Source organism: Sinocyclocheilus anshuiensis, unplaced genomic scaffold (genome assembly GCF_001515605.1).
Source record: "Sinocyclocheilus anshuiensis isolate Anshui unplaced genomic scaffold, SAMN03320099.WGS_v1.1 scaffold334, whole genome shotgun sequence".
NCBI lineage: Eukaryota > Metazoa > Chordata > Actinopteri > Cypriniformes > Cyprinidae > Sinocyclocheilus > Sinocyclocheilus anshuiensis.
The window spans coordinates 761897-782459 of NW_015546055.1; the positions used below are offsets into that span (position 1 = coordinate 761897).

A 20563-nucleotide genomic window follows, 5' to 3' on the forward strand; every position below is an offset into this window, starting at 1 on the left:
CTGATACACACACACACACACACACACACACACACACACACACACAAAGTCAGAGAAAGCACAGTTACAAGGATTTACAACAGATCAGCACTTCACACCAGTCAGAACCCATGTTTGCTTGTCTATCATAGAGGGAACTTTCCATCACTCATGATCCAATGTTTTCAGCGTCTCAGAGCGGCTTGAACTCAAATACTTGGATTTCCTCTTTTTTTGTGATGATGATGATAATAATAAAGTAGTATATTATTGTTATTAACAACAACAATACAATACTCATTAATTACTATTATTACTGTTATATAGATTATTATAAAAAATATTATCAGTCTCAATATTATCGGCTTGGTTCATGGTATATGTAGTGAAATCTATCTCTGCATGTGCTGTGAGCATTTGGGTACACAGTGTTTGCCATTCACATCATTTCTTACATTTTTGTGGACAGATAATTACAGCATTTCACTAGATTTGTAATGAAACACATTTGCAAACCTCTTTTCACAAAAACTGCAGTTTCCGCCAAAATAAAAGCCAGAGGGTTTAACTCTTGCAAATCATAAGTAATTTTACACTATAGTGTAAAGAAAAAAAAAAAAAAAAAAATCAATTAAGGAGCCATTTACTCCCTACAAGAAACAAAATTAGCCGCCAAAATATTATTTTAAGTGCCACAGAATAAATGTGTTTTATATATTTTTTTAACACTTTAACATTTCAGTCATACTGTTATGTGTTTATGTCTCATCTTTTCTTGTCTTTATCAGCATTTTAATCCATCTTGTAGATGTCCTGGGAACTAAGGTTCACTTAAAATGGGAACTAAACATCTTTTCCAACTTGAGAAATATATAGTCACAAAGAATTGCTTATTACACAGAATATGTGCCAATATCATGGACCATAACTATGTCAGCATCACTTGGCCTTTGAGTGTATTTTGGGCTCCTCTTCAATGCATCCTATAAATGTTGTCATATGTCTTGCACACATCCAGTCTATTTTTCTTCATTAGTAACATGCAGTTATATAGAAGGTGTTGAATTTTATTTTTAGCTCTTTGCATTCTCTCTTATCATGTAGACAACAGGTTAAGTAAAAATAAGAATATTCCATATAGCGTGTATATTCAGCAAAATGCTCCTCTTTAGTTATTTTTCTAGCTGACTAATGAGCTTATGGATGCCGAATGGTTATTCTGAGGTTAACGATTGTTATGTGGCATTGTTTACATGCTTTACAAGTTTTCCGCAGTTTGAACTGAATGAGCGATTGCTTGAGACATTTCAGTAAGTTTTACTGTAAGCTATCTTATAATATATAGTACCTTTTGAAGTTTATTTCGTACTACTGCAATAAAGAGAAAGAATGACGTGTTCACATGCTGCTTGAACTGAGGCGCTAAAGCGATCGCTCATGCCGCATTAAGGAGTGCCAAAACAGTATTTATTGTTTGAATTTCGTTATGAATTTGGCAGAATTTTAAAGCTGATGCTTTGTTTATTGTTTATTAAAAGGCAACAGAGCACAAAGCTTACTGTGATTACTGGACAGCAAGTGCGTTACAAATAATATGAAGTTCACGCATTAACAAAACGTGGCATATAGACTAAAGATCTTGATAACAAGAAGCCATATTAGTATCGATTATAAATGAGAATTGTTACGATATTGCTAATGTCCACACAGCTGACAGCTTTACCTGTTGTAGTTTGTTCAAGTTGTGCACGAAATAGACAATACTTTTCTGCACTTTTACTTCGCACGTCTCCGTCATTTTCGATCTCTCTCATGCTGCCACAATTGGAGCTGCTTTTTCATTAGAAGGTGTGCTGTCAGTGCTGGTGTTCGGCAGAGATGAGGACTGTTTTTCCACTAAAACTTTGGTGTGCATCATCTCAGTTTATTACGTCAACATAAATTATGTGATCGCAAAACAATCAGGAAAAAAGGCATTACATGCACGTTTTTAAATCATAACATGTACATTTATATAGTCACCAGTGGCGAACTCAACAAAAACTTCACTCGCAAATTAATATTTTTCGTTGCAAATGTGACAGTTTTAGGTGCAGTCTGGAGCCCTGCCACCCATTAATATCGTTTAACATAGCAATTACAATTAATAACAAGCTAAGAATTGGAGAGATGACAATAAAATAGCTTTCTGTACAGCATGACAAATCTTTCAACTCTACACAGGCACTGAGCTTATTGTAAAAGCATATTAATTCCAACATCAACTAAGACACTGATACAGTGTTAGTCACAGAGTTGCTACCTAAACACAAGCTGCATAGTGAAAAAAAACCTAATGGACTATGAACTACCACAATAACCATAAATCTATGAGGCTACCTTTAGGTTCATTCACATGGTCTTGAAATTTATATGGAGATGCTTGATGTTAAGATTACATAGGGAGGGTGGGGAAAAGGACTCAATATGGCAAGCATTTTAAATGATAACAATTAAAATTAAACAAAGAGAAAAGCAAATGTATGCCCAACAATATTTCAAACCCCAGAAAGAGAAACTTATGTATACAGAAATCAACATGATGTGAACATTCAATTATGAATTTTGTGAAAGTTAAATCCTGTTTAGCCAAAGTGGGTTAATTATGTGGTACATTGTTGGCTAAACAGTCTTTATCTATGTAAACAATATCAGAGAGATGCCAGGACATGTTTGCTTTACATTGCCTATTATGGCTTGAATTTGCATGGGGCTTAAGTCCGAACCTTGAGGCACACCTCTCCTATATTTACAACAGCAATACTGTTGATTTTTAAACTGCCGTTTTTCTCATAACACATTTTTTAGTTATAAGTACAGAAATATACAAATAATTATTTGCCAAACAGACAGGAACAATGTGTATGTGTAGCCTAAAGTATTATTTATTAAATATTCTGACTTGAAGTGGAGGCTCTAGAAACACCTACACAAGGTTAAGCAATGAGGCCAATCAACTCTACATAATGTTCATTTTAGAAACAGGACTATAACTTTCACAAATCATTGTACCAAAATGTTAACTCACCGTCTGCATACACATGAGAAAGCAGCAACAAAAAAGGAAACAAAACAAAAAGACAAAGCAATTATGGCTGCATGACAGAAAATACACAACATATCATGTTACTGTAAGCTAAGATGTAGCCTAAAATTAGGAAAATGCAAAAAAACATTTGCTACAGAAATTGGTCTAGTATAATTTAAACTAAAAACAAACTCTGGGTGAATGAATGAAGCTAAGAAAACAACACACTTAATTTCTAGATTAAACAACAATGGATTGGATCAGTCCTATAATTCAGTTGAGCTAAAAATTCAGTAGTCATTACAATTAGGTTAATATGAGTATCCCTGGAACTAATAATTTATATATCCTACCTTTAAGTGCGATGACTTTGCTCGCAGGGTTCATGATAGCGCTATCTGCAGAGATGGGCCTGCGGATGGGGGTGTTTGGGTCCGCCATGTCGATGATCACCACCTGTGCCTGTTCTCCAACCTTCTCCCGGATACAGATGAACTTATCAGACTCCATCGTCAGGGTACTGAATCCGATGTTGGCTGGGTTGATCCCCAAATTTTGGAGCTAGGAAAAAGAGACTTTTATGATTAATGTATTATATACCAATGAAATTTAAATCTTCATAAATCTTAAATCTCATCTTAAAACTTCACAAAGGGGGAATGTTTTCTAAATGATATCAGGTTTCTCTTTGACCCTGTGAACCTTTCTAAGAATTGATCTTAAGAAAAATCAATGACTACGTGTTCCACACTACAGATTAAAATGGATCTGAAACATAATTTACAAGGGACACAACCAGACCTAACAGTAACAGCAAATAACTTGGTTCCAATGTAAAGGTGCTTTTGTTATAACAAAATGTAAGCAGTAGCAGTGTCTCTTACAATAAGATTAGCATTTCAATAACGGTAATAAAAAAATGTTAAAAAGCCACAGAACCAGCAAAACCTCTCTTTCCCCACCCCAGTGAGCCAAGCACATGACTTTGCTGTCTGAAAAGGCCTTGAAGGAATTTATCTCAGGGACACACAAAGAACAGATACAAGAAAGACTTCATTTTTAAACAAGACTGTGTACTGAGAGCTTTGTTCCAGAATCACAGACAATTAGCAATCATGAATATGTATCTAACTATTTAGACATTTTTGGTCAATACTGATTTCAAAGTCACATTTTGGCATTCCAAATATGCTTTTCAATGAACACAATTCAATTAAAATGTTAAAAGTGCTGTTTTTTTCCCCCCAGTAATTTCCACTGAATATTAATGAACTGGCTCAAAAGGCCTAAATTACAACAAATGGCCAAAAAAAGAATGGTGGTAATTTGTACAGACAAATATTGTACAAATGCTACAATAAATAGCTGTTAATTGGTTAACTCTAAATTATTTTACCATATATGCTGAAAATTTGTTAATTGTTTAACATCACATATAAAATTTTACTTCAAAATTCTGCCAAATAGATATGTTTTTGCATGTAAAAACGAGGAAGTACTGTATAATCTACATAGAAAAAAGTTAAAGGACATTCCCAAAGTTCCTTCAGTTATTAGATGATGTACAAATTACAACAGTCACTAACAGGCAAACCTCTCAAAAAAAGATCAGAGGAGGAGAGACAAAAACACTTCCATCATTTAGTAGAGCACTTGAACATCCTCAGTTTCCCTCAATTACCTCAGATACAGAAACAGCATGTCAGTGCTACCTGGCACAAAGACGCTCAAAAAATACAGTAAGACAACAGCCAATAACATCTAACACACTGGCATAACTTGCAGATTTCATTAATTTGAAAAGCAGAAAAAAGCTAATTATAGACCTTTCACAATGAAATAAATGCACATAGTTCATTATTAAGCAATCACTCTTTAATAGTTGCCTTTTACTGGTTATGCCAATGGTTTTAATTTGATCAATAGTCAAGTGATAGTGGCATTTCTACCCACTCATTTTTCCTCGTCAAGAGGTTATACCAGTTAACACTCAACAACATTGACATTGTTTCAATCTATTAAAGAGACACTTGTCACGTCTTCTTAACTATCAGAACTAAACCAACTATGACGCGACTCAGGTATCAGTCAATTACAGACAAAAATAAAAGTAAGTGGGATGCCAACTCAGCAGCACCACACCAGCTGCCTTAGAAGTCTGAGTCACCAAAGGCTCGGTTAGAAATACTGACCCTGAGACTGAGAATAAGATCTGCACTTCCACACAGAAAAACAGTGTGATCTGCACGTTAATAAATGCTGATCTTTGTACAGTAAATTAGTCTAATTCCAATTCTATGATTCACACCATATGACAAAGCAACACATGTAGACGAGAAAATGCAGTGACATCAAATCTGCAAAGAGACTTACATTTGAAATGGGTTCAGAGGAGCAGAGGAGGATTTAGTGTTGGAGACATCTGGACTTCAGGCATTTTCAACTAAACTGACAGCTGCTTCTGTATCGACTCTTCTAATACCAAGTCAGATGGCTAAAAGGGTGAAGTTGTAGCTTTATTACTGATGAGCAGCCAAAACCCAGCCTTTATTTTTATCAGCCACCAGACAGATCTCAAATACCAGTAAGCTCAAACAGAGGCGGCAGTCGGGTTAGCGACACTGACATATATAACCAATCACGATTCCAATGCACCGTACACCAGGTGCCGCACATGCTGAATTACAGAGATCAGAGCTGACAGCTGCAGAGATGAGAAGTCTTGGTCTTATATAACATCACTTACAGCTCTGAATGATGCTGGACAGGAGGAGAGTCCTCTGTGACATTAACAAAGCTTTCAGCGGTCAGTGTTCAGCAGTTAGTTGCCAAGGAGTTCCAAGCTTTGCAGCCAAGTCCATTTGTTTTGTCTAGGGCTGTGCGATATTGAAGAAAAATGCGATATGCGATACGATATTGCTTAAAATGTGTAAAATCAATTTAAATGATATTTTAAAATATTTAAAAATGAAAATTATATAACCAATTTGTTTCACATTCTTTACTTGGCAAATAAAGAATCACTATAACTTCTGAAAGTGACCAGCAGTGTTTTAGCATTACTTAAAAAGTAATGTCACAAATCAGAAAATGTAATTTAACATCAATGTGTACATACAAACAAAAAAATTAATGACACTAATTTTATATCACTGTAACTTTGCTTTCCATACACTTTAAGTACTTCTTCATATACCACAGCAAAAACTATAGTCTGAGAAAGTTCAAACATGATTAAAGGCAAGTGAACAGTCAGTAAAAAAAATAAGAAAAAAAAGAAATACACAATTTACAAGCATAGATAAAATAAACAGTAGTATTCAGGTACAGAAATGTAATAATTAAGTGTAAAATAACACTGCATAGTGTTCACTGTATGAATTAAATTTAGATTAATCTTTGTTATAGCCGTTTTGTTAACATTAGTGACATATTCAGCAGCACGTATTTATAGGCTGCTGTCCCTTTAAATCCGACTGCACGGATCCAGTATAATGATACACATCCGATTTCTTTCTCAGCTGTTTACATTCATTTAAAACATAACTGACTGCGTTTACGAGAATGATCGTCGAGACGGGTACTATTTAGAGCCCGACCGATATGGTTTTTTTGGGGCCGGTACCGATACCGATATTTGGGAGTAAAAAAAAATGGACGATATCAATATATCGGCCGATATTCTTTGTGTATATTATAGTACAGTACCAGTCAAAAGTTTGGACACTTTCCCATTCGTGTGTCCAAACATTTGAGGCCTGTAGACGTACACTCGATTCGCGTTCGAGAGGGTTCCTTGAGCTGAAGGGATCCCCCGAATTTGGTGCTGATCCGCCGCGCCGTTACGGAGATATGGCCGTTCAAAGTTTCAATGGTTTTCCATAGACTTAAGCTTTAAAGCATTTCATCCAGGTCGCTAGTAGCAAACAATGGAGCACGCTCTGCTGGACAAACGAAGTAATTACAACATTTCAAGCATTTTATCTGCGTTATATGCGCTGTAAAAAAAAAAGTTCATATCGGCAGCATATTTGCCGATACCGATATATCGGCGACAGGCTCATATAACATAAGGAGGAGATGCGAAAGACGAATCAACTCTGTCTGAAACGTGTCTCTCTGTGTGCGCACGCTTTGCACGTGTGCGGCAGAACTAAAGAGACGCTGTGCGAGATGTGGCTTGTGCGCGCGGCTCCATGTGGCTTGTGCGCGTGCTTCAGGTGTGAGTCAGACAGCAAGACTAGATGGCAAAGAGTTGTTTTCTGCAACTTATTGCACTTAACTCTTTTTAACGTCAAGCAATTCTCTGCTATATGCGTCGAACTAAAACTTTGACCTTTTGCAACGTTTTGATTTAAGTAGCATATTATTAAAATGATAATGATATCGCACGCCGTTGCGATATGCATATTGCGATATTTACATTTGCGATATTTCGATAATTTGATATATCGTGCAACCCTAGTTTTGTCCAAACTCCACTTTACAAATGTTTTTGCATTGCATTTTGGGCTGATAACTGTCTCAAAGAGCAAAGCTGACTTAAACCTGACTTGAAAGTACAAGGAAGAATATAAGAGATAAATTAGTCAGATGTCATTATTATTGTGACATTATTCTGCTTAATACAAAGTCATGCAACTACAAAAACATGTCTTCGGAAAACAGTTTTATAGTGCATGCATCGTTTGGACTACATTTATGATGGTTTTATGATGATTTTCATTGTTTTTTAGAGCTTTGACAGCCCACGTTCCCCATACACTTTTATTGTATGGAAGAAACCAGTGTGAACCCACGTCAGAGCTTTTGTGTTCTACAGTAGAGATGACATGAAGGTGAGTAAATGATTACAATTTTTCATTTTTGGGTAAACTAACCCAAATTACAATTGGTTGTGAACTTGTGAATTTGAATATCTAATACAGAGGTTGTACGTTAAATAATAAACATAACTGACTAATTATTGAGAAGGGTGGCAAGGACTTGGAGTTTTGTACTTTAATTTGCTAAATACTAAATCACTAAACTAAGAGACTAAATATTAACAAATAGTAGACAGTGAACACTCAGATAAAGTATTTCACTGCTGGCTAAATGTATCTCTGGCTCATGCTGCAGCTCTTAGGCCTAATCAAAGAACAGGAAGGAACAGGAAGCACATTTTCTAGGAAGAACTCAACGGAATCAGCAGCACCTTTTATCATTGGAGAGCGGACGCCGGCACACCCGAAGCCACACCCACATTCCTTTGTCATGCTGCACAGAAAGTCACATCATCACTTAGCTACTAACCGAGAATTGTGAAATAATAATAAGAATATATTTTTTTTTTAAATAGGGCTAATTCTGAATTTCTCTTCAAACAGAACAACAAGTTGTTATTAAATTAAGCTATTTTCATGGCAGGAACCCAGCAAAATCAGTTAAAACTAGGTACATAAACAAATATTTAAGAAGGACATAAGAGATAAACAGACAGGATACATTATTCACAGAAATATAAAACGAGAAATCAGAAAACAAATAACAAAATAATAAAAAAAATAAAAAAAAACCTTGCTACTGAGAGAACAGTAACCTGCTCACACACATTTCTGTGACCTTTATTACTGCATCTTATAGATGACATCACACATGATGACATCACTACTGAGCAGGCCATTCCGATTGGCTGAAGGGAAACCCTGCCCCTGTTAGCTCTCAAAAGGTAACGAGAGACACTGAAGCAAACGTAAGCGAGAGAGCTCTCACTGTCGTAGCAGCATTAGCCTTAGGCCAAGCGTGATTCATCCACAGCATTTAACTGCTGCTTGCTTCAGTGTCGTCTCAGACATGCCCAGAAACTAACCCTCTTTCCCAACCGGTAGCTCATCCAGTCTACAAGAATATGCTGTGTGGCACGAGAAACATCTACTTGAAAATAGCTGGCCAGTTTCTTCCTGGATTTCTGTGGACATCTCTGCTCTGTGCAAGGAGGATGTGATATTGATTTTATCCTGGCAAAGAATCTGAATCAATAATTGCTAGCTGGTACAAAAAGAGCAGCTTTACATTAACCACAAATAATTCAGTCAAGAGGAACATACTGACTACAGACTATTAATTTATATATATAAATTAATAGTCTGTAGTCAGGAACATACTGACTACAGACTATTAATTTATATATATAAATTAATAGTCTGTAGTCAGGAACATACTGACTACAGACTATTAATTTATATATATAAATTAATAGTCTGTAGTCAGGAACATACTGACTACAGACTATTAATTTATATATATAAATTAATAGTCTGTAGTCAGGAACATACTGACTATGAGTTGATTTTTTTTAAATGATATATTTATAACATTTTTGCTTTGTGAAGAAACTCATACAAACAGACACTGCAGCAAACAAACTGTAATAATCAAGCGGATCAAGCACTGACAATCTCTCCTCTGTCTGCTGTGTATTTGACTTCCCATTTTAGACTGTTTATTTTACAGTGGTTAGATAAAGATCAGTGCTGTGAACTTCACCAGTGAGTTAGCGAACTACATGCAAAATACAAGAGATGATGGCATAAACAACAGCTGAAGAAAGGAAAGGCAACCATTAGCTGAATTATGCCTTCATGTGAGTCATGTGATTCCTTCATTGACACTATGTTATACACACAAGTTATTTTTAACAATGAATACATTAAATTCTTACTTTTATTCAGCAAAGATACATTAAATTGTCAAAATTTCAAAATACATTAAATTGTCAAAATCAAAAGTGACAGTAAAGTTACAAAAGTAATGCTGATCAAATAAAATGCTGATCTTTTTTATTCATTAAAAAAATCCTGAAAAAAATGTAGTCTCCACAAAGATATTAAGTAGCATTGATATTGAAATACATCTTGAGCAGCAAATCAGCATTTTAGAATGATTTCTGAAGGATCATGTGACTGAAGACAGGTGAAAATTCAGCTCTGCCATCACAGGAATAAATTACATTTTAAAATATATTAAAATAGAAATCTGTTTCAATTCTAAATTGTAATAATGTGTCAAAATATTACCGTTTTGACTATTTTTGATAAAAAAAACTAAACCTACCATACTTTTTAGAGGCAGGATCATGTGCACGTAGAAACTTATTACCAGCATTAGCATACTGCTTCACAACACTAACAAAACATGCTACTAGGGCTGTGCAAAAAATCGAATGCGATTTTCATGCGCATCTCGTTAGTAAAGCCGCTCCTGTGATTAGTAGTAAATCTCCAGCATGTGCATTCAGATGGAGCAGCATTTACTACACAGAACCGTAGTTCACTGACAAGCTACACAAAATCGCGTTCAAAATCGGCAATGAATCGCCTGCGATTTTGAACGCAATTTTGTGTAGCTTGTCACAGCCCTACATGCTACCATCAGAGGACATTAAACATGCCCCCCTGCTGGCACTTTCACTGACCATCACCAGTGTGGCATTCCACATTAACCCTTAAGAATGGCCACAGACACTTGACTTTACTGGCTTAACTCGAGCGGTTGTTCTGTTATGCTGACCTACACTACTTTTGAATTGTTCATGCATTTAGCACATTTCTATGGGTGAGCTTTGCTTTCACAAATCTGGGCGAGTGAGAGAAACGTTTAATACTTGAAGCATCAAGTGCTTCTCTGGGTCTGTGCAGATAAATATAGCGCATCGTTTAAATTCATGACTTTTTAAAGCTGTCAGCACATTTTTCTCTCCAACCTCCCGTGCTCGTTTAACCCTTTTCCTTCTCCGTCCAGGGAAAAATAGCATCTTGCTCAGCACAAAACCCTGATAGCAGGAGGCTCGAGGAAGGATACACAATTTGCTGAGGCTTGCACTGCAATGTCACCATCCTCCATAACAGGAAGTTAGGACCCATTGTGTAGAAAGCTAAATCAACATGTTAAAAGCTCTGACCATATGACCATAGGTGACAAGTGACCAGCCTAGCAGGTTCAGCATGGACAGCAGAGCAGGAAAGGGAAAAAGAAAGAAAGGAACAAGCACAGAATGCTCTCTGCAATGAAATCCAAGTTCATTCAGCGCTGAGCAGCTGAATATGGATAATGGATCTCCATCCACACGAGATAGTCATGTGTGATCAGCAGAGTAGAGTTCAAAGATCAAATGCATTCACAGGGCCTCAAGGTAACGTATTAAATGGCATGACATAAAACGCACGAAACCCATCTGCAGATCATCTGACTTGCCCCCTGTATCATGCTTATGTTACTCTTAAAACCAGAGTAATTTACTTAAGTGATTTGCATTGAAATCAATGCACTACAGGTTTTCAGAAACAACTAACTTGCTCCACTAATATGCATAACTAATGTGCAGCCAGCATCCAATGAAGAACATAATACAGGCCTGCTGCCTTTGTATACGAAAATCATCTTGTAAAGTATAATACAGTAAACTATAAATGATGTATATGGAAACAAGAGTCACTTATAGTGGTTATAGACACCAGTTTTATAAATGTACCTTTCATTATACTATCCATTTTGCCGTATAGAGGTTTCAGCAAACCAAAAAAAGCAGCACTACAATGTGAATCGGACATCATGAGCAAGTTTTGTCTTAATAATACTGTCTTCCTTGTGCCATTTACAGCATTATGCCACTGACTCCTATTGTACCCTGACCATTAGCTGGCACTTCACTGGAAAAATGCTGTGCTACATTTGCATTTCATAAAGTTAAAATACCACCAGAGGGCTTCAGGCTCTTTTTGGTCCATTATGCTCTTTAATTCTGCACTACTCTAGGATCGGTATCGCAAAATCTAACAAACTTTGACAGGATATACAAGTAAATATGGCATGCCTGAACTAAAAACGCACATATTCATTTCCACACACAATAATATGGTAACCCTGAACATTCAGTACAAAAAGACATTCACCATGATGTACATCCACAGACAGTCTGCAGACTCTCTCAATCTAGAAAGCTCTAATCTAATTTGCGATGTTATTTCAGTATTATTTATAGACTATTATAGTATTTATTAACATTTTGAATGAGCTTTTTTATTTTAGTTTAAAATTTGATCAATTTTATAAAATTTTTGTCATGTGCTGTTGTTTTAAATATTTCTATTTAGCTTCAATTTATTTTATTTCAGTTGTAGTTTTAGTAATTTTAGTACTTAGGCAGCACTTCTAATTTTCATTTTAAGATATTAAGTTTTAGGTTTATAATTTTTTTTAATTTCAACTTTATATCAATCAACAGAAACTATTTTAATAGTTTTAAATTTATGTAACAATAACAACAACTCTGATTGGCTTAATGTAACTTGCAAGAAAATTTCAATCAATCAGCCTGAAAACAAAGTCCTGTTTGGTACCAGTTTGATACTACAATTGTATTGAAATAATGAATGAATAATATAGCAAAGTTGGCAACAATATTGACATGTAATTGTGTTTTTGTCCAAAATAAGCTGTGATGTGGACAAGTGGTCACTTGCTACACAAAACTATGACAAATACAGACCATTACAGGCCTGACACTGGGCAAATACGATGTTTAACAACAGATAATTGATCCAGAACTAGGACAATTTGTCATACTATGACCTGTTTCAAGGACACATAACAATACACTCAAAACAAATACAAAAAGTACACTCAAAACATCCATGATTATTTTAAAGACAAGATGTATTAAATGGTGACCAAAATGAGTTACACAATGTCCTAAAAGCCTTTAAGCTGACTGAGAGCCTCAAATGAAATAGACAGAGAAGAAGTGACAGCAAGCAACCTATGAGTTCAGTGCAAATAATAAAAAATTGCAAAGGCATCATGGGACCATACACGCGTCTATAGGTGGGGTGATTTTACACCTGCTACCTGAAGCAGGTAATCTCGACACCTCGATCACAAATCTGTTTTATTATAATAGGACAGCGAATATGGAATAAAACAAGACTGAATCCCTTCTGTCATTTACAGCGATTAATTTCAAGAAATAAAGAGACTATTTATTCTAAATTTTCCTCTGCAAGTGATTTTTTTTAATACAAAGACACAACCAGAGGCAAAGACAGCTAGTGTTGATAAGCACTGTGACTACAAATCTCAATATTCTCGAAACAATCACTTATATTTTCCAGCCATAAATCTTTTTCCAAGTTACATTACAATTTCAATACACTGCATTTAAATCCGTATAACTTGACCAAACCCTCTAAATGTTTGAACAATTATGCTCAAAAATGCTGTCTGGGAAGGCAGCTCACTGGGTTTTATTTGTGACACAACCAGAATATCTATTATTCAGCTGGTTAACACCGACAGCAGCTAAGCTAACTCCCCTGCTACTACTACTACTACTACTACTACTGCTGCTGATATTCACCGGGGAATGGGTTACTAGTAAATTGCTCATTTAAAAACACACTGACGTGTTCGCTATAAACTCATAATAAAATAAATGAGACACTCATTTGAAGATGTTTTAAAGCGCTTTACCTGCAGGTGCTCCTGGAATCTGATAGGCAAGACTTGAGCCATGATGATGGTGGTTCCTCTTCGCTTTCCTCTCTAATTCCTGCTATTATTTCTGCCCAACCTAAACTACTCCAGAGCCGGGAATGAATGGAGGTGGTCTTGTGTTTTTGGGAGGGGGGAGGAGGGGGGCAGGTGAACCGGGAATGTTAGATTACTCTAGTTGCCCGCTCAATGTAAATGAGGCGCTTCAACTCCAGAATGTCAACCGCTGCTGAGGAACTCTAGAAACCTGCAATGGCGGCGGAAACCGTCCGGTGGAAACGCACCGGAAAGAGACGTAGACCTCAATGGAGGCGGAGGGATACATGTACTGCGTGGAAGAGGGATTTTAGTTGGTTTGATAACAAGATTTTACTACTTAGATGCAAAATGCCCATAAATAAATTGCGAATGTGTTATAAGTATATTTGGATATGGGAGAAGTTAATAAGATAAGTTTGAGCGTAAAGGCTGAGGGTACTAGTTCTTTGCGAATCGCCCTTTGCTTTTTGCCACATCATTCGTCCTCGTGAATTGACGTCAGTTCCGATGCGTTTCTAGACCTTCGTCAGTATTGGAGAACTGTACTTTGAGTGTTGTCGGTGTAACGTTATTGGTAATGTTCTGATTGTCTGTTGATAGGAAAATGCAGTACTGAGTCGTTTACAAGCGGCAAATGCAGGTGTTGAGCTTAATAAAGATCTTCTTCGTGGTTAGCAAACGATAGGATACATGTGCAGGATTGGTTTCAATTGATTATAAATAAATCACTATTGTTGTTATTCGTGTTCAAAGTATACGATGTTTTACTTAGCGCTCCGAACGATTCAGTGGCTGAGAGATGTCCGACTCATTCGAACTGATTCGCGATCCATTTCTGACTTGTTTGACTAGTTTACAGAAAAGAGCTGATTCAAAAGAATGACTCATATGTGAACAATGCCCGAATCGGTTAGCACTACTTTTGAGAAAATAATGTTGGAGCACGTCAGGTCTGTTTTATTTACTTGACTACAAAGACTTTATTTATTATTTGTAATATGTGCATGTTTTTTTTAAGTTTAATCATATAAAAAAGCATGCTGTCTACTTAATACCTCAGTTGAATATATTGATATTTATATATAATGTATATAAAATAACACCCATTAAATAGCAACATATGATCACCCTTAATTGTCGTTAATCTACCATGAATTTGCATAGATTTGATTAGAATTGTGCAACTGTAACCAGCACAAGCACTAATTCTTCATCTTGAGTAATTCCAGAAAGTGGGTTAGTGCATTAGAAAAACGCATCTTAATGTGAAGTTAAGGAGTGTTGTGCAATATGAAATATAATTTAAATGAAACACAAACACTGTTGACCAGTTCATTAACAGCAACCTGTTTTCCAAGCACATGGCGCATACTGGATGCACATTAGTTATATACTACATACACTATAGTTATATACTATAGTGTATATAGTATATATACCCCCCCACTCATACACTTATTTATCTAACACTCATACTCAGTCTACACCTGAATTTTGCACATAATATACCTGTACATACAAAACTGTCTATTGTAATATACCTGCACACACAATTGTCAATTTATATATTTTTATTCCTTATTTACTTGTTCTATTTTTTATTATCTGTGTTTTTTGTTCCGTCACTGTAATTCTGTTACACTATGGAAGCTTCTGTCACGAAAACAAATTCGTCGTATGTGTAAACATACCTGGCAATAAAGCTCATTCTGATTCTGATTGTCTAACAGTCAAGGGTGTGATCAAAAGCGAAGTGAATTTATTAGGCAATTCTGCTCGAGTCTGTAATGGTGGGGTTGATAGCCATAAAATGTAGTCATTTCCTCTAAAACTTGGTCAGAGTTTGTGAACAGTCTGCTCTGCTCAGAGGAAGGTGTGGCATGCAGAGTGAACTTGTTGAACTGACTCTAAAAGAAACATCTGTACTACTTGTGTGTCCATGTAAAACTTCCATATACCACAAAATAACTGCTTGAGAATTAGCGAAATAAAACTGTACTATAAAGAGAGTACTGCAGTTCTATACCATTTAGAAAACAAGTAAAAGTATTGTTGGCTGTGCCCTAATTTAAAGTGCGCAGTTATAAAGAAAAGTAGTGGAATACTATGTTGTTCTGCCACCTAGTGTTTTACTAGAAAAACTACAAGCATAACAGTAACCTCAAATAATCAAAGATTTGATATTCTTGAAAATGTTTTTTAATGTTATCCATAATTTAAGTGGTCTATGCAATACACAATACTTTACTGTGAATAAATAAAACATTTGGTCACTGAAACTATGACAAAAACATGATGTAAAGTGTTCATCAAATGATCCCATATAACATAAATACAGTACATTTCCATTACCATAAAAATTGGAATACTTGAAATATTACTAATCCAATAAGTACGAAGTTTACCTTATACAAGTTCTATTACAAATACTCTAAAGTGCAAACGGTTACTGTTATCATTCTTTAAAAAAATTGACCAGTCACAAATGCAAAAAACAGTGACAGCAGAACTACAAAAATACATTTTTTAAAAATTTGGTCAGTCATCTTAATGGCAACTTCAAAAAAACACTTTCCAATGGAACACCCTCACACTGACACCAATGAACTTTCATCCTATAGTAACAGTGGTTACTGAAGCTGGTGTACTAGGTTTGAAGTGCTGCCCCAGTAGCCGTGCTTGCTACGGTACCCCTGCTGGACCCAGCTGTGCGGTTTAAAGGAATGGTTAGGTCTGCAAGGGGGGCGGATTATGTAGTGTGGCCGCTGAGGGTAATGCCCTTTCCCCGGGCCAAACTTCTTCCTTGGTACAGGATGCCATACTGGGGCACTGGCATATAAAAGCTGTATTAATAAAGAAGATGACAGCATATATAGAAAAAATAGTTAGAAACAATGGTCCTACATACATGTTGTGCATTATATTTTACTGATAAAAGTAAAACTTAACTAAACTACCCTTTAAAATTAGTCTACAATTCATTCAAATAGCTCCATTTTCAATCAAATGTACACTCAAAATATTGTATTTCATGCCATATCAGTTATATATACATTGCATAAAAACTTTGACATAAATATTGACATAAAAGTTAGTGTGCTCAACCAGCTGAAGAGGAGGTGCAACCAAAAAATAAAAGCAAAAGCAAAACAAAAAATAAAATCTTGCTTGAAGCAAAGGTGCAACAATCACTTAAACTTTGATTAAGAACAAGCAAGGTTTGTTGCTACCTGCCTGATAAAGGCCTTGAGGATGGCCGAAATGTTGTTTTTAATCAATAAAGGTTGTTTATTTTTCTAGAAATGAGTGTCGCATCTTTTCTTCAAGCCAAAAAAATAATAATAATAAATAAAATAATAATAATAAAATAAGCCCCTTTTACAGTCTTTATTGGTAAATTACCATTAAGAGACCATGTGCGAACAGGACCTATTCAACAATACTGGTAAATCAGTCCTGATGCTTTTAATTGTTTTTCTATTTAAACATGCGCTAGACGAACATCCAACCATTGCTCCATGTCTCACGCTCAAGACCTGCCTTCTTTTCCATTCACCAGCACTGCTGTTATCAGATTGGACAGATAGTGAAACTAAAGCACTTCTCCTAATCTAGGTGGATGAAGACAGCTTATTTAAAGGTAATTTCTGGTGACTGACATCAGAGTTTGTGAATGAGTTTGGGTACTGATGTGTGAATGGTATCTTGCTGGAAAAAGAAGGAACATTGGCTACGTTTACATGCACAGTTTTTGGTTCAATCGGACTGAATTCATTACGATTGATGAATCTGAATGTAGTTTTTACATGAACGCTAAATAAAACGATCGGGTTGATGTGTGCATTTATATGTCACAAGCTTCAAATCGGAATAGATTTTTTTTTTTTTACATGCGCACACTGCACAAATATGGAGTTTCTCACTGTTTGCACATAATAACCACTCTCCTACACGGTTTCTTTATTTGTTTTTAACAGCAGAATTAATATTTATCCATTTATGGATAAATATACATATAAACCTCTGTGCTGTGCTGCTCATATTTACCATGCAGTAAAAATGCCCCTCCCCGTGCCCAAACCGGGTTGCCTGTGGATGAGAATCCAAAACAAGGACTGGTGGGAGGTTGTCCTACTCAACTTCACAGTTGCCGAGTGAAAGGAGAGTTTTATAATGACAGGACACGCATTTATACAACACTTTATTCAAAAGGAAGAACCGCTCGTTCTGTGGGTCATACGTCATTACGCTATTTCTGCGTAATTACACATGCGCAGTCCTTTCAGTTTCAATCCGATCGAGTGTTTACATGCACTCTCAATTGTATTAGAAAAGGAAGAAAACACCCCCTTCAATCGGATCGAAATGTCATTCCGATCGAGCTCAATCGGATCGATTAAGGTGTTTACATGAAGGCTTTTCAGTCCGATTGAGCCTTTAATCCGATTACAAATGGATTATTTGGTTGCATGTAAACGTAGCCACTGTTGCTTGTGTGAACAGGGATGCATTAAATTGTTTAAAAGATTCCCTTAAAGACATTTATAACATTACAAAAGATCTCCATTTCAAATTCATGCTGCTCTTTTGAACTTTAAAATCCTGAAAAAAAACAACATTACAGTTTCCACTAAAATATTAAGCATATTTAAATATGAAATAAAATATTTTCAACTGGGATAAAAATTGTTTCTTGAGTACCAAATCAGCATATTAGAATGATTTTTGAAAGATCATATTACACTGAAGATTGGAGTTTGCATCACAGGAATACATTACTTTATAAAATTGATTAAAATAGAAAACCATTATTTTAAATTATAATATTTCACAATATTACTGTTTTTACTATATTTTTGATCAAATCAATGTCACTTGGTAAGCAGAAGAGACTTTCAAAAACAAAAACGTAGCTACTATTGAACAGTAGTGTACCTGTGGCAATCAATGCAAAACAAACTTATTTAGGACATTTTGTACCTGGTATGGAGTGTGGTTGTGGAGAGGTGGGGTATACTGGGCCTCTCTACAACTGGTGTCCTCATCCGAGGAGGATCCGGAGTGGTAATCTGACGTGACCCTCTCCACAGCGCTCGTCACTTTCTTTGTCACATCCTCTTTATCATCATCATCATCACTTGAGAAGGTGGCTACAGTGAAACCATGATTCCTCTCGCCATACCTGTGTCCCAATTCACAAGCAAAGATACGTCAAAAAACAAACCAGTAGAGCACTTCTAAATAAACAGAAAAACATCAGCTTTATTTCATAAACTTACCTACAGCACACCTCTCCAGGGTCGACCCAAAGCGTGAGCTCCTTAGGCAGACCAAGGTCCTTATACTGCACTCCACTCTCAGCACACGCTTGGAGCAATTCAGCATCCTCTTTATGGAAGCGGTTCACTCTGATGCACCTGCACAGGATACATATATAGCTCATTTTAACATGACGCGCACTACATGCATCCCGTTCTGACTAGGGCTGTCAAAATGGCTGAAAAACTAAATTCGAATTTTTTACTTAAATATTATCAAAATTCGAATTATATTCTAATTTAAAATGCATAACTTCAGTTAGGGTGAAGAAAAGCTTTTGGCTTCCCTCCTGAGGCCACAAGAGGTGCATCAAGCAAAATATTACTAATGTACGTTTATTCATAGCATCAGGTAACACGACTATCTGTGAAAAAAAGTGCATAATGTTTAAAATAATGTTTATAAACCAATTATAATTAAGTTGTATAAACAACTATAAACAAAACAGCATCATGTATGTATGCATAGTTTAATACAAAGGGCCGAACACCAATCACAGAGTACATTTTTCATTTAAAAACACGAGTAGCAGTGGGATGGGGCAAAAACCACCATAAAGTCTCGAGATTTGTTTTTTCAAAGTTGAACTTGCATTAATTTTACATGGCTTTCTAAACATGCGGCTCTTTTGTGCGAGACGCGAGTGCAACGGTGATAGATGCAGCTCTTCGGCGTGCACGGAGTTTAACTCTAAAAATGTGGTTCTGCCGACATCGAGCAGAAACTCACGACTGTATGCGCGCTTAGAGACAGATAGACGCGACGAATACGTACAAAAACACTGCGACTCACAAGACAAAAAACACGAAAACACCTTTCTGTCGGGAGAGAGAAAAGCCGCAGCGTGTGAACGCGCCACCATCAAGACATATCTATGTCTTTTGTGCGAGACGCGAGTGCAACGGTGATAGATGTCCCTCTAAAAAAAGTGCGAAATATGCGTTTCGTGTGAATGGCTTGGTTTCAGTTTTGACGTAAACAAGATCTTCTCCGCATTGATGTTCTCTTTTCCCGCGATATCTGTAATTAACAACACAGCAGCACCGCACCTAGTGGCTTCAACTGGATAGGTTAACAAAAACATTCAAATGTAATGACACTTACATCGTCATCGCATCTCGTGCGCCACTGATAAGGCTGCCTCCTTAAAGGTGCTAGCTGGAGAAAGCAAAACAAAGGGGAAACTGGATGTGGCCCATTCAAACCAGCGCAGATTCGGCTACATAAGGAGCTTAAAATATCATCTTGTTGTGATGCTGGGTGCCAGAATCTACGTAATACAGCCTCAAATTAGAAATTTGATCGCAAATCTGCTGCCACTGCCAGACAAAAAAACAGACGACAGCTGTGGTTAAACGCGATAAAACGAGCGGACTGGATCCTTTGAGTGAGAGTGTAACGTTACAGGTCGGCCGATCTGGTTTACTGGTTAAAGTTAAACTTTTCAACATGTTTCCGTGTTGTCCTTGCTCAGAAAAAGCATGGACGCGATGTTGTCTGGGGGTTTGGCAAAAGGAGAGTGGGACTGTGGGCGGTGCTCGGGGTGGTGACAGAAGGCAGTGACTGAGTAGTTCTGACGTCAACTTTTTACGGAAGTCACAACGGTTCGTGAAAAATCACAGCTACTTT

General features: G+C 36.5%; 2 protein-coding genes across 3 annotated transcripts in view; both read right to left on the bottom strand.

The window, feature by feature from the left end:
* The window catches only part of LOC107699264 (clathrin heavy chain 1-like), a 44415-nt gene extending 30566 nt beyond the window's left edge, over positions 1-13849 (bottom strand). The window contains exons 1-3 of one of the 2 annotated variants that reach the window (XM_016500465.1): positions 13556-13849; positions 3400-3607; positions 3047-3049 (exon numbers count right to left, since the gene is read on the bottom strand). In XM_016500465.1, coding sequence (XP_016355951.1) covers positions 3047-3049; positions 3400-3607; positions 13556-13597 — 253 coding nt within the window. In that variant the 5' untranslated portion in view covers positions 13598-13849. The remainder of the gene's footprint in view (positions 1-3046; positions 3050-3399; positions 3608-13555) is intronic. The other variant, XM_016500464.1, reaches the window with a different exon arrangement.
* A 2036-nt stretch (positions 13850-15885) lies between these two features.
* LOC107699262 (protein BTG3-like) overlaps positions 15886-20563 on the bottom strand; it is a 7754-nt gene continuing 3076 nt past the window's right edge. The window contains exons 3-5 of the mRNA XM_016500462.1: positions 18895-19032; positions 18596-18797; positions 15886-16458 (exon numbers count right to left, since the gene is read on the bottom strand). Of these exons, the coding sequence (XP_016355948.1) occupies positions 16246-16458; positions 18596-18797; positions 18895-19032 (553 nt within the window). The 3' untranslated portion in view covers positions 15886-16245. The remainder of the gene's footprint in view (positions 16459-18595; positions 18798-18894; positions 19033-20563) is intronic.